The 12735-nt window shown below is 52.2% G+C and overlaps 2 protein-coding genes across 4 annotated transcripts in view; one reads left to right on the top strand and one right to left on the bottom strand.

Annotated features, from left to right (window-relative positions):
* Positions 1 to 6841: 6841 nt before the first annotated feature.
* mus81 (MUS81 structure-specific endonuclease subunit) overlaps positions 6842 to 12735 on the top strand; it is a 42272-nt gene continuing 36378 nt past the window's right edge. Inside the window, exons 1-2 of one of the 3 annotated variants that reach the window (XM_059641516.1) lie at positions 6842 to 6926; positions 11470 to 11651. In XM_059641516.1, coding sequence (XP_059497499.1) covers positions 11514 to 11651 — 138 coding nt within the window. In that variant the 5' untranslated portion in view covers positions 6842 to 6926; positions 11470 to 11513. Of the gene's footprint in view, positions 6927 to 7738; positions 8616 to 11176; positions 11652 to 12735 lie in introns of those variants that run through there. The other 2 variants (XM_059641518.1, XM_059641517.1) reach the window with 2 other exon arrangements.
* Positions 7153 to 8286, bottom strand: LOC125449271 (proline-rich protein HaeIII subfamily 1-like). Its single transcript, XM_048524964.2, has one exon. The coding sequence runs from the start codon at positions 8284 to 8286 to the stop codon at positions 7153 to 7155; it is 1134 nt and encodes a 377-aa protein (XP_048380921.2).

The raw sequence follows: 12735 nt of genomic DNA, 5'->3' as shown, positions 1-12735 counted from the left end.
CGTGACTTCCATGGGATTGTAAAGCCCTGGAATTTAACAGCAGATTCCATGCCCCCCTGAACACCTTCCAGCAGCTGGAGAGCTCAGAGGAAACAATGACGCTGGATGGAAAGGAACATAGACCCTGATAAACAATATTTTGCAGGTGAAACGTCCAGATCATAAGGAGGAAACAAATGCAGGAGCTGATGGAGAACCTTCACTGCACAGACAGCATCTGTTGAGAGAGAAACTGAGTCAGGTCCTATGAGCTATTTTCCCTGCAGCATCGGTAAGCTTATAGAATTTTATAAAGTCACGAGGGGCATGAAGACGATGAATAGCCAAGGTCTGTCTCCAGGGTAGGGGAGTCCAAAACTAGAGGGGCATAGGTTTAATGTGAGAGGGGAAAGATTTAAAAGGAAACTAAGGGGCAACATTTTCACACAGAGGGCGGTGCGTGTATAAAATGAGCAGCCAGAGGAAGTGGTGGGGGCTGGTACAGTTACAGCATTTAAAAGACATCTGGATGGGGACATGGATAGGAAGGGTTAGAGGGATATGGGCCAAATGCTAGTAAATGTTACCAGATTAATTTGGGATATCTGGTCAGCATGGACGAGTTGGGCCGAAGGGTCTGCCTCCGTGCTGTATGACTCTCTGGCTACTCCTCAAGGCTGGAAAACAGTGGTTTTCAAACTACAGCCAGAGGATGATGAGGAGCAAGTGGAACAGAGGGCACCCAGAGCAAAAGACAAAGTGGGTGCGAATAATGTTAAAGGAGTGATAGAGATGTAAAAGTGATGTTAATGGTAGGTGTGAACAGGAGAAAATGGGTCCACAGCGATTTTATTATCAGTCATAGGATGAGGGTATCACTAGCTGTGCCGTCCTTAATTGCCCAAAGGGCAGTTAAGAGTTAATCACATTGCCATGGGTCTGGAGTCACGTGTAGGGCAGACCAGGTAAGGACGGCAGTTCCCTTCCTCAAAGGGAATTAGTGAACCAGACAGGATTTTTCTAACAATCGGCAATGGATTCATGCTTATCATTCGACCCTTAATTTCAGTCACACATTGAATTGAAATTCCACCATTCGCTGTAGCAGGATTTGAACCAGGGTCCCCAAAACATTACCTGGGTCTCTGGATGATCAGTCCAACTATAACTCTACTGAGAGCAAAGCCACAGGAAATGGCTGGGGAGGGAGGAAGGGAGCAAATTTATAACCAGATGTTTGGACCCCATGTTGAGCCCTGACATGTGGACAATGATGCACTGCTCCTCCCACCTCTTTCATTGCTGAAGAAGACTGATAACCCTGCTGAGTTTCTCCACCTCATCCAGTGTATACTTCAGATCTCTAGCAGCCATAGTATTTTGATTTTAATGCATGGTGGAAACTTTCCTTCTCGCAGTGCTTTGGAGTTTTGCGATGACGAAACGCTGTTGACTGTACAGTGACGGTCTTCCTGTGGTTTGACAGGCCATCATCAGTCTTTTCTTGTAGAATTCCTCCTTTAAACTTTGGGTTTTCTGTCTTTTTTCCCATAAAGAGAGAGGGGATTGTTACCTGCCGTCTCTGGATGTTTTCACTCTCTACTGTTCTTGGGATTTCTACCTTTTTGACACCGAGCTACAGAGGCAGTGGGCTATTGCAACAGACAGTGGATAGAATAGAAATTTATTGTCATTTACATGAAAAATACATCAATGACAGAATATTTCACATGTTTACTTTAAGCAACCTAAATGCCTGTAACCTTTTAATATTACTATTTTAGTTATGTATAGTAAAGTCTGTTTGAATTTTTTTTTGATGTAAATTGAATTATTGCATAATTTCAAGCACTACAATCTAGTTACAACGGTGTAATTACTTGAAACTGATGTAAATTCATTCAGCATAATTTCACATTTTGTCAGTGAAGTGAATGAAATTTAACAGTTTTGATTTCCTGATTTTGTTGTACCCTTTGAACTTAAATCACTTTCCAGATAAATACAAATAGACAAATAGACAAGAATAGGATTCACAATGGTGTCCTTCTAATGAATTTGACTATTATACAAAAGAAATCAAAATAGTTTATCAACTTCCTAAGTATGTCCACTGTAGAATGAAATAAAATGTTTTTTCAGAAAGTGCTAGTTAACTGAGATGCATTAATTCAAAGTAACGCAAGTTCTAAATGCTGTCATCACACGACATAATTACCCAAATATAATGTGGACAACCATCAAAATATTACAGTTGTACTTTATTGTGCCAGTAGGTACTAAATCTTATTTTTCAGGCACATTTTGAACAATTTGAACATTTGCAAACAAGCCACAAGATTGGGTCTATGCAAGCAGTGGAACAGACTTCCCCTGCAGCTTGAGATTGGACTGTTGATTTTGTATTATTTTATAATCAACCAGTTGAAGATGTCTTGTCACTGGCAATCATAGTTTTATGCCATTAATCAAAATTACAAGCAATTTTGTAACAAACAGCAGAGTGGTTCTTTCGGATTCTACAATAGTCAGGCAGTGGGATATTACAATGGACAGACTATATACTACTATAGGCAAACTCTGGGTTATTATAATATACAGACTGTGGGATTTAAGTCGTCAGACTTTTGAGCAGACCTCTGAAATGGTAACGCTGATCTTCTCTGCGGCTGTAACATGTATTCTGCACCCTGGTCTGCTACCCTGATGCACTCTGTATGGAATGATCTGCCTGTATTGGCTGTAAAACAACACTTTTCACTGTATCTCGGTACACTTGACAGTAATAAATCAAACTCTCATTCAAATTTTACAACAGAGTAGATTATTGCAATAGACAGACTTTGGGATACTACAATTGAGTTGGATTTTTTGTCACATGTAGTCATGAGTACAGTAAAATGTTTACAATTCAACACTTATGGTGCCATGATGGGTTCAAAATTACTTATGTACAGAATGTTAGGTACAAAGCAGAAAAATAAGGAAATCAAAGTTTGAAAAGTTAAACATTACAGTCCTTACTAAAAGTTAGATAAGCATTTGAGCTTTTCTAGCATCTCCTGTTTTTATTTCTGATTTACAGCTTATGCAGTTTCATAGAATCCTTACAGTGTGGAAACAGGCCCTCTAGCCCAACAAGTCCACACTGACCCTTGGGACAACCCACCCAGACCCATCCCCCTATAACCCACACTCCCCTGAACACTACAAGCAATTTAGCACGGCCGATCCACCTAGCCTGCACATCTTTGGACTGTGGGAGGAAACTGGAGTGCCTGGAGGAAACCCATGCAGACACGGGGAGAATGTGCAAACTCCACACAGGCACCTGAATTGAACTGAAGTACCTGGTGCTGTGAGACTACAGTGGCAACTGAGCCACCGTGCCACGTCCAGTTCTTTCAGTTTTTAAGAAACACTGTTATTACTTCAACACCACAGCTCAAAGTGTCTGGCCATACAGGATCACAATCATCAGACAATGGTTTATTACAATAGACAGGCTGTAGCCTATTATAATAAGTAAATTGTAAACCAGCATAATAGACAGACTATAGAGAGGATTAATACAATAGCTGATGTTGCCTGTCAATGGGCTAGCATGCTGGACATAAGACCCCTGTAATCCTGGAGTTGTCACAAACATTGATAAAATCTTTAAAGTACTCAAAATTCCAAATTTACCTGTCTGTTGGACTTGGGTCAACAAAACACAAACCAGACTTTTGTACTTAACCAGAATTACTGTTTATTACAAGTAAATAGTTTCCTACCTGTGGTTGGAATCTGTGAACTGTCAACTTATAACTCTACAAAGTAAAACTGTAACCTCTTCTCAAATGCCCCTCCTGCACACAAATGGGCAGACGTTACATGGGTCTAAGGGTTTGGGGGAAAAAACTGGGAAAGCAATTCAAGGGCCCAGTTCACGGGATTCACAGAGTTTGAGAAGCAGTGAGTGTTGGCAAGCAAAATGGTCATCTCACTTCCCCAGAGATAATGGGAACTGCAGATGCTGGAGAATTCCAAGATAATAAAATGTGAGGCTGGATGAACACAGCAGGCCAAGCAGCATCTCAGGAGCACAAAAGCTGACATTTCGGGCCTAGACCCTTCATCAGAGACCTCTCTGATGAAGGGTCTAGGCCCGAAACGTCAGCTTTTGTGCTCCTGAGATGCTGCTTGGCCTGCTGTGTTCATCCAGCCTCACATTTTATTATCTCACTTCCCCAGGTCCTTGTCACTTCTTCACAGAGCCAACTGGTACATTGATGTCAAAGTCTCTTAGATACTTGGTTAAAAGTTGCAGTTTATGGCATCTGGTGAGGGGGAAAATAAACTGTCTTTCTTCAAGCTTCAGGTCTTTTTGTTTACTGGAGAGAAAGACACATCATCTCCCCTTTCTGATGTCCGAAGGTTTCTGCCACTATCATTCACATCCACAAGCTGGGCAGATACCCAGGTGCTAAACAGATGGTTGTTGTCAGGCTGACAGCCTTTGTCATCCACAACAGGCTGCAATCCTACAAACAAGTCACTGCTTGAATTTCACTATGTACGGCACATCGATAAGCAGGCTTCCTCGAACAAAGCAGCAGTGTAAACGTGACTTAAAGTGAGTTTTAGTACTTTGCCTCTCGCGAGTATAACAAATCCTCCTACAATTATTGATGTTAAAACATTCATTTTCCTGATTCAGACCACTGTCAAAAACACATCAACGGTAAATAGAGACACAAACTACCCAACAGAGTGTGGTTTATTACAAATAAACAGGCTTTGGGTGATTAAATAGACAGAGCGGGTTAGTAGTCGATTTGTACAAGACAGTGGATTATGTGAACAGACTGAATGAATTGAACATAGAACATTACAGCACAGTACAGGCCCTTCGGCCCTCGATGTTGTGCCGACCTGTCATACCGATCTGAAGCCCATCTAACCTACACCATTCCAGTACGTCCATATGTTTATCCAATGACGACTTAAATGTACATGAAGTTGGCGAATCTACTACCATTGCAGGCAAAGCGTTCCATTCCCTTACTACTCTCTGAGTAAAGAAACTACCTCTGACATCTGTCCTATATCTTTCACCCCTCAATTTAAAGCTATGCCCCCTCGTGCTCACCGTCACCATCTTAGGAAAAAGGCTCTCTCTATCCACCCTATCTAACCCTCTGATTATCTTACATGTTTCAATTAAGTCACCTCTCAACCTTCTCTCTAATGAAAACAGCCTCAAGTCCCTCAGCCTTTCCTCGTAAGACCTTCCCTCCATACCAGGCAACATCCTCGTAAATCTCCTCTGCACCCTTTCCAAAGCTTCCACATCCTTCTTATAATGCGGTGACCAGAACTGTACGCAATACTCCAAGTGCAGCCGCCCCAGAGTTTTGTACAGCTGCAGCATAAAAAGACATATAATACACTATCTCTCTCATTTAATAATTCACAGTTAACCCATTATAAGAGACAGGGATTTGTGGCAATCGACACGCGTTATTACAAAAGACAGAGAGTGGATTGGTACAATAGGTAGTAAATTGGTGTAACATGGCAGCACATTAGTTGGCAAATTGCAGACTGTTACAATAGACAGTGGGTTAATAGTAGATTATTACAATAAACAATTGATTAGAGACATTGTTTTACAGACAATACATAAACAGTGTATTGTTTTAATAGACACAGGGCAGCACAGTGGCTGAATGGTTAGCACTGCTGCCTCTCAGCAGAAGAGACTTGGGTTCAGTTCCACCCTTAGATGACAGTCTGCGTGCAATTTGCATGTTTATCCCCATGGTGCTCTGGTTTCCTCCCAAAGTCAAAAGACGTGCAGGTTAGGGTGGGTTGGCCGTGCTAAATTGTCCCATAGTGTCCAGGGATGTGCAGTTTAGGGTGGATTGGCCGTGCTAAATTGTCCCATAGTGCCCAGGGATGTGCGGGTTAGGGTGGATTGGCCATGCTAAATTGTCCCATAGTGCCCAGGGATGTGCGGGTTAGGGTGGATTGGCCGTGCTACAATGTCCCATAGTGCCCAGGGATGTGCAGGTTGGGATGGATTAGCCATTGGAAATTTGGAATTACAATGGTGGGGAGTGTGGGTCTGTGTGAGATGTTCTGCGGACAGTCGCTGTGGTCTTCTTGAGCTGAATTGCCTGCTTCCCCACAGTATGGACTTTACGTACAAGATGATCAGAGGATTAGATAGGATGGACAGTGAGAGCCTTTTTCCTTGAATGGTGATGGCTAGCCCAAGGGGACATAGCTTTAAATTGAGGGGTGATAGATATAGGACAGGAGTCAGAGGTAGGTTCTTTACTCAGAAAGTTGTAAGGGCATGGAATGCCCTGCCTGCAGCAGTAGCAGACTCGCCAACTTTAGGGGCATTTGAATGGTCATTGGATAAACATATGGATGATAATGGAATAGTGTAGGTTAGATGGGCTTCAGGTTGGTTTCACAGGTTGGCGCAACATCGAGGGCCGAAGGGCATGTACTGCGCTGTATGTATAATGGATAGATGGTGAGTTAATAGTGGATTGTTACTATAGACTGGAGTTTTTTTTTACAGAGTGCCTGGGTAATTACAATGGAAACTTGGTAGAGCAGACACAGAGGCTGGTCTGTGAGAAGAGTCAGGTCAGTCCAGAGGCTTTTAGAACGGTGTGAGTGTGTGAGCCAGCAGAATAAGAACGTCCCAATGATTATTTATTGCCCTAAGGGGGCAGAGAGGGTTAGTTTAATGGACAGACTGACAGTGACTGCTGGCTCTTGAGACAATGGGAAGGGAAGGCGGAACGCAGGGACCGGGCCTGCTGACGGAAAGGTTCCGGCCGGGGACGGCATTGGGTGTTACACAGAGGCGGAGATCGGCCGGGGGAAGCGGATCCCGGGCGGACAGAGCGAGCTGCGGAGGTTACCCTGACAACGGGAGGAGGGTGTGTAGCTGGGGAGGGGGGTGAAGGAGGAGACAGGGATAATTTATAATAATCACCCCCTCCCCAGGAAGGGGCTGTGGGCCTCAGGACCCTGCCTGGGGGAGGGACCAGGGTCTGGGTGTCCCCTCGCCCGGGGGTCCCCAATTCTGGGTGACCCCGGGTCTGGGGGGGATGGGCATTGATTCTGTTGCTGGGGGGCCCTGATGGTAACGGGGAGTGGAGATGGTCACAGGTTCTGGTGTACCTCGGGCCTGGGGGGTCCCTGATTCTGGGTGACCCTGGGTCTGGGGGTCCCTGATTCTGGGTGACCCTGGGTCTGGGGGTCCCTGATTCTGGGTGACCCTGGGTCTGGATGTCCCTGGGTCTGGGGGTCCCTGATTCTGGGTGACCCTGGGCCTGGGGGTCCCTGATTCTGGGTGACCCTGGGTCTGGGGGTCCCTGATTCTGGGTGACCCTGGGTCTGGATGTCCCTGGGTCTGGGGGTCCCTGATTCTGGGTGACCCTGGGTCTGGGGGTCCCTGATTCTGGGTGACCCTGGGTCTGGGGGTCCCTGATTCTGGGTGACCCTGGGTCTGGGGGTCCCTGGGTCTGGGGGTCCCTGATTCTGGGTGACCCTGGGTCTGGGGGTCCCTGATTCTGGGTGACCCTGGGTCTGGGGGTCCCTGATTCTGGGTGACCCTGGGTCTGGATGTCCCTGGGTCTGGGGGTCCCTGATTCTGGGTGACCCTGGGCCTGGGGGTCCCTGATTCTGGGTGATCCTGGGCCTGGGGGTCCCTGATTCTGGGTGACCCTGGGCCTGGGGGTCCCTGATTCTGGGTGACCCTGGGCCTGGGGGTCCCTGATTCTGGGTGACCCTGGGTCTGGATGTCCCTGGGTCTGGGGGTCCCTGATTCTGGGTGACCCTGGGTCTGGGGGTCCCTGATTCTGGGTGACCCTGGGTCTGGATGTCCCTGGGTCTGGATGTCCCTGATTCTGGGTGTCCCTGGGTCTGGGTGACCCTGCGCCTGGGGGCTCCCTTATTCTGGGTAACCCGGGGCATAGGGGTCCCTGATACTGGGTGACACTGGGTCTGGGTGTTCCTGATTCTGGGTGTCCCTGAGTCTGGGGGGGGTCCCTTATTCTGGGTGATCTGGCACATGGGGGCCCCTGATTCTGGCTGATCCTGGGCCTGCAGGTCCCTGATTCTGGGTGATCCCAGGCCTGCGGGTCCCTGATTCTGGGTGATCCTGGGCCTGCGGGTCCCTGATTCTGGGTGACCTTGGGCATGGGGGTCCCTGATTCTGGGTGACCCTGGGCCCACGGGATCCCTTATTCTGGGTTTCCTGGGGTCAGGGATTGGCACAGTTTTGGGATTCTGCATGTGCAGTCTCGGAATCCTGATCTGGGGTCCCTGCAGTTGCGAGGACTAGTATCTCTCAGTCTGGGATTTTAGCTCCATTTGTCTGAAAGGTTGGATAGGGCTCTAAGCCTGCTGAGGGAGCGGGCACTGTCGGAGGGTCAGTGCTGAGGGAGCGGGCACTGTCGGAGGGTCAGTGCTGAGGGAGCGGGCACTGTCGGAGGGTCAGTGCTGAGGGAGCGGGCACTGTCGGAGGGTCAGTGCTGAGGGAGCGGGCACTGTCGGAGGGTCAGTGCTGAGGGAGCGCCACACTGTCGGAGGGTCAGTGCTGAGGGAGCGGGCACTGTCGGAGGGTCAGTGCTGAGGGAGCGGGCACTGTGAGAGTGTTAGTGCTGAGGGAGCGGACACTGTGAGAGGGTCAGTGTTGAGGGAGCGGGCACTGTCGGAGGGTCAGCGCTGAGGGAGCGGGCACTGTCGGAGGGTCAGTGCTGAGGGAGCGGGCACTGTCGGAGGGTCAGTGCTGAGGGAGCACCACACTGTCAGAGGGTCATTGCTGAGGGAGCGGGCACTGTCGGAGGGTCAGTGCTGAGGGAGCGGGCACTGTCGGAGGGTCAGTGCTGAGGGAGCGGGCACTGTCGGAGGGACAGTGCTGAGGGAGCGGGCACTGTCGGAGGGTCAGTGCTGAGGGAGCGGGCACTGTCGGACGGTCAGTGCTGAGGGAGCGGGCACTGTCGGAGGGTCAGTGCTGAGGGAGCGGGCACTGTGAGAGTGTTAGTGCTGAGGGAGCGGACACTGTCGGAGGGTCAGTGTTGAGGGAGCGGGCACTGTCGGAGGGTCGGCGCTGAGGGAGCGGGCACTGTCGGATGGTCGGCACTGAGGGAGCGCCGCTCTGTCGGAGGGTCGGTGCGGAGGGAGCGGGCACTGTCGGAGGGTCAGTGCTGAGGGAGCGGGCACTGTGAGAGTGTTAGTGCTGAGGGAGCGGACACTGTGAGAGGGTCAGTGTTGAGGGAGCGGGCACTGTCGGAGGGTCGGCGCTGAGGGAGCGGGCACTGTCGGAGGGTCAGTGCTGAGGGAGCGGGCACTGTCGGAGGGTCAGTGCTGAGGGAGCACCACACTGTCAGAGGGTCATTGCTGAGGGAGCGGGCACTGTCGGAGGGTCAGTGCTGAGGGAGCTGGCACTGTCGGAGGGTCAGTGCTGAGGGAGCGGGCACTGTCGGAGGGACAGTGCTGAGGGAGCGGGCACTGTCGGAGGGTCAGTGCTGAGGGAGCGGACACTGTCGGAGGGTCAGTGTTGAGGGAGCGGGCACTGTCGGAGGGTCGGCGCTGAGGGAGCGGGCACTGTCGGATGGTCGGCACTGAGGGAGCGCCGCTCTGTCGGAGGGTCGGTGCGGAGGGAGCGGGCACTGTCGGAGGGTCAGTGCTGAGGGAGCGGGCACTGTGAGAGTGTTAGTGCTGAGGGAGCGGACACTGTGAGAGGGTCAGTGTTGAGGGAGCGGGCACTGTCGGAGGGTCGGCGCTGAGGGAGCGGGCACTGTCGGACAGTCGGCGCTGAGGGAGCGCCGCTCTGTCGGAGGGTCGGCGCTGAGGGAGCGCTGCTCTGTCGGACGGTCGGCGCTGAGGGAGCGCCGCTCTGTCGGACGGTGGGCCTGAGGGAGCGCCACTCTGTCGGAGGGTCGGCGCTGAGGGAGCGCCGCACTGTCGGAGGGTCGGCGCTGAGGGAGCGCCGCACTGTCGGAGTTTCGGCGCTGAGGGAGCGCCGCTCTGTCGGAGGGTCGGCGCCGAGGGAGCGCCGCACTGTCAGAGGGTCGGCGCTGTTGGAGCCCCGCTCTGTCGGAGGGTCGGCACCGAGGGAGCGCCGCACTGTCGGAGGGTCGGCGCCGAGGGAGCACCGCTCTGTCAGAGGGTCGGCGCTGTTGGAGCCCCGCTCTGTCGGAGGGTCGGCACCGAGGGAGCGCCGCTCTGTCAGAGGGTCGGCGCTGTTGGAGCCCCGCTCTGTCGGAGGGTCGGCACCGAGGGAGCGCCGCACTGTCGGAGGGTCGGCGCCGAGGGAGCGCCGCTCTGTTGGAGGGTCGGCGCTGTTGGAGCGCCGCTCTGTCAGAGGGTCGGCGCTGTTGGAGCCCCGCTCTGTCGGAGGGTCGGCACCGAGGGAGCGCCGCACTGTCGGAGGGTCGGCGCCGAGGGAGCGCCGCTCTGTCGGAGGGTCGGCGCTGTTGGAGCCCCGCTCTGTCGGAGGGTCGGCGCTGAGGGAGCGCCGCTCTGTCGGAGGGTCGGCACCGAGGGAGCGCCGCACTGTCGGAGTGTCGGCGCCGAGGGAGCGCCGCTCTGTCAGAGAGTCGGCGCTGTTGGAGCCCCGCTCTGTCGGAGGGTCGGCACCGAGGGAGCGCCGCACTGTCGGAGGGTCGGCGCTGAGGGAGCGCCGCACTGTCGGAGGGTCGGCGCTGTTGGAGCCCCACTCTGTCGGAGGGTCGGCACCGAGGGAGCGCCGCACTGTCAGAGGGTCGGCGCTGTTGGAGCCCTGCTCTGTCGGAGGGTCGGCGCTGAGGGATCGCCGCACTGTCGGAGGGTCAGCGCTGTTGGAGCCCCGCTCTGTCGGAGGGTCGGCGCCGAGGGAGCGCCGCTCTGTCAGAGGGTCGGCGCCGTTGGAGCGCCGCTCTGTCGGAGGCTCGGCGCCGAGGGAGCGCCGCACTGTCGGAGGGTCAGCGCCGAGGGAGCGCCGCACTTTCGGAGGGTTGGCGCCAAGGGAGCGCCGCACTGTCGGAGGGTCGGCGCCGAGGGAGCGCCGCACTGTCGGAGGGTCGGCGCCGAGGGAGCGCCGCACTGTCGGAGGGTCGGCGCCGAGGGAGCGCCGCTCTTTCGGAGGGTCGGCGCTGGTGGAGCACCGCTCTGTCAGAGGGTCGGCGCTGTTGGAGCGTCGCACTGTCGGAGGGTCAGCGCTGAGGGACCGCCGCACTGTCGGAGGGTCAGCACTGAGGGAGCACAGCGGTGACCCTCCAACATCACAGAGGGAGCAGTGCATTGTTGGGGATCACTCACTGTTTGCACTGTTGCAGGGTCAGCCAATGAGCAGCTGTACAGCTACCCGACCGAGAGACATATTCCCTCTGTGTGCTGTTTAGAGGCTTTTGTGTCTCCCAGGCTTGCACCTTTGTGCCTCTGTCACAGCCAGTAACAGCACTCTCTCTGTGTTTGTTCCCCTGCCTTCCCCAGCTCCATCTGAAGACCCAAACTTTGGCGCTGGTAAAGCTGTGCAGATGTTTGCCCCAGTGGCAGAGTATGCGAGGGAGGAGCTGGTCCCCTCCTGCCCTAACCCCCTGTTCTTGCAATGGCTGGTGGAGTGGCGGGACCTGGCTGCCGACAGGCAACACAAGTCCCAGATCGTGTATGAGAAGGTGGGTCAGAGTGTGCAATGTTCACTTATTTCCTGGTAACGTAAGTGCACGTCTGCCAGAACCGTGTAAAATGTGGTCTCCTCAAGGAAGTAACAATGTACATGCATTGGAGGTAGCTCAGAGACAGTTTAATACCTGGAATGGGTAACTTGACCTCAAGGTAGGTCGGAGAGTATGTTGTGAGGAAGAAATAACGAGGTTGCGGGTGGAAATAGATAGGTTGAGGGAGTGGCTAGTAGAGCAGAATGTGGGGAAAAATCAGAAGCCGCTCACTTTTGGCAGGAAGACTAGAAGGTGTTGAGTAAAAAGGTTGCCACAGTCTGCTCAGACAACAGAGAGACGGCCGGTGGCGGTTTCACCTGAGAGTCACTATGCCTCAGAGGTTGAGAAGGACAGTTCCTCGTGGCACCCTCGCACAGGGTATGAATTGAAACCATGCTGTTATTGTCACTATGTCACAAACCAGCCATCCAGCCAACGGAACTGACCAACCCCTGGAAGAAACAGAGTATTACTTCGAGTCATACAGTTGTGCAGCTCCGAAATAGATGCTTCAGCCCAACTTGTCCACGCTGACCACATATCCTCTATTAATCTAGTCCCATTTGCCAGCTTTTGGCTCTTATCCCTCTAAACCCTTCCTATCCATGTACCTGTCCAAATGCCTTTTAAATGTTGTAATTGTCCCAGCCTCCTCCCACTTCCTCATTCCATACACTCACCACCCTCTGTGAGAAAATGTTGCACTTAGGTCACTTTTAAATCAATCCTGTCGCTCCCTAAACCCATGCCCTCTGGTTTTGGACTCCCGTAACCTGGGGAAAAGACCTTCCCTATTTACCCTATCCAAGCCCCTCATGGTTTTATAAACAGCTATAAATAAAACAGAGAAGGACTGCAGAATTCTGAGGTGCGGGGGATCTGCAGGAGTCACAAAAGTTTGGCAGGTACTGAAAGTAACACGGAAAGTGAATGGAATACTCTTGTTTACTATGAGAGCAATTGAACATCAAAGGAAGGATATTATGCTTCAGTTTACTGGGCATTGGTGAGATCACATCCCGAACACTGCATGCAGTTTTAG

The sequence above is a fragment of the Stegostoma tigrinum genome, chromosome 42 (genome assembly GCF_030684315.1).
Source record: "Stegostoma tigrinum isolate sSteTig4 chromosome 42, sSteTig4.hap1, whole genome shotgun sequence".
NCBI classification, from domain to species: Eukaryota; Metazoa; Chordata; class Chondrichthyes; order Orectolobiformes; family Stegostomatidae; genus Stegostoma; species Stegostoma tigrinum.
This window is presented reverse-complemented; position numbering and strand designations above follow the sequence as displayed.

What these genes read in the sequence shown, in the direction of transcription:
- LOC125449271 (XM_048524964.2), bottom strand. Translation starts at nt 8,286, where the DNA reads ATGCAGAATCCCAAAACTGTGCCAATCCCTGACCCCAGGAAACCCAGA.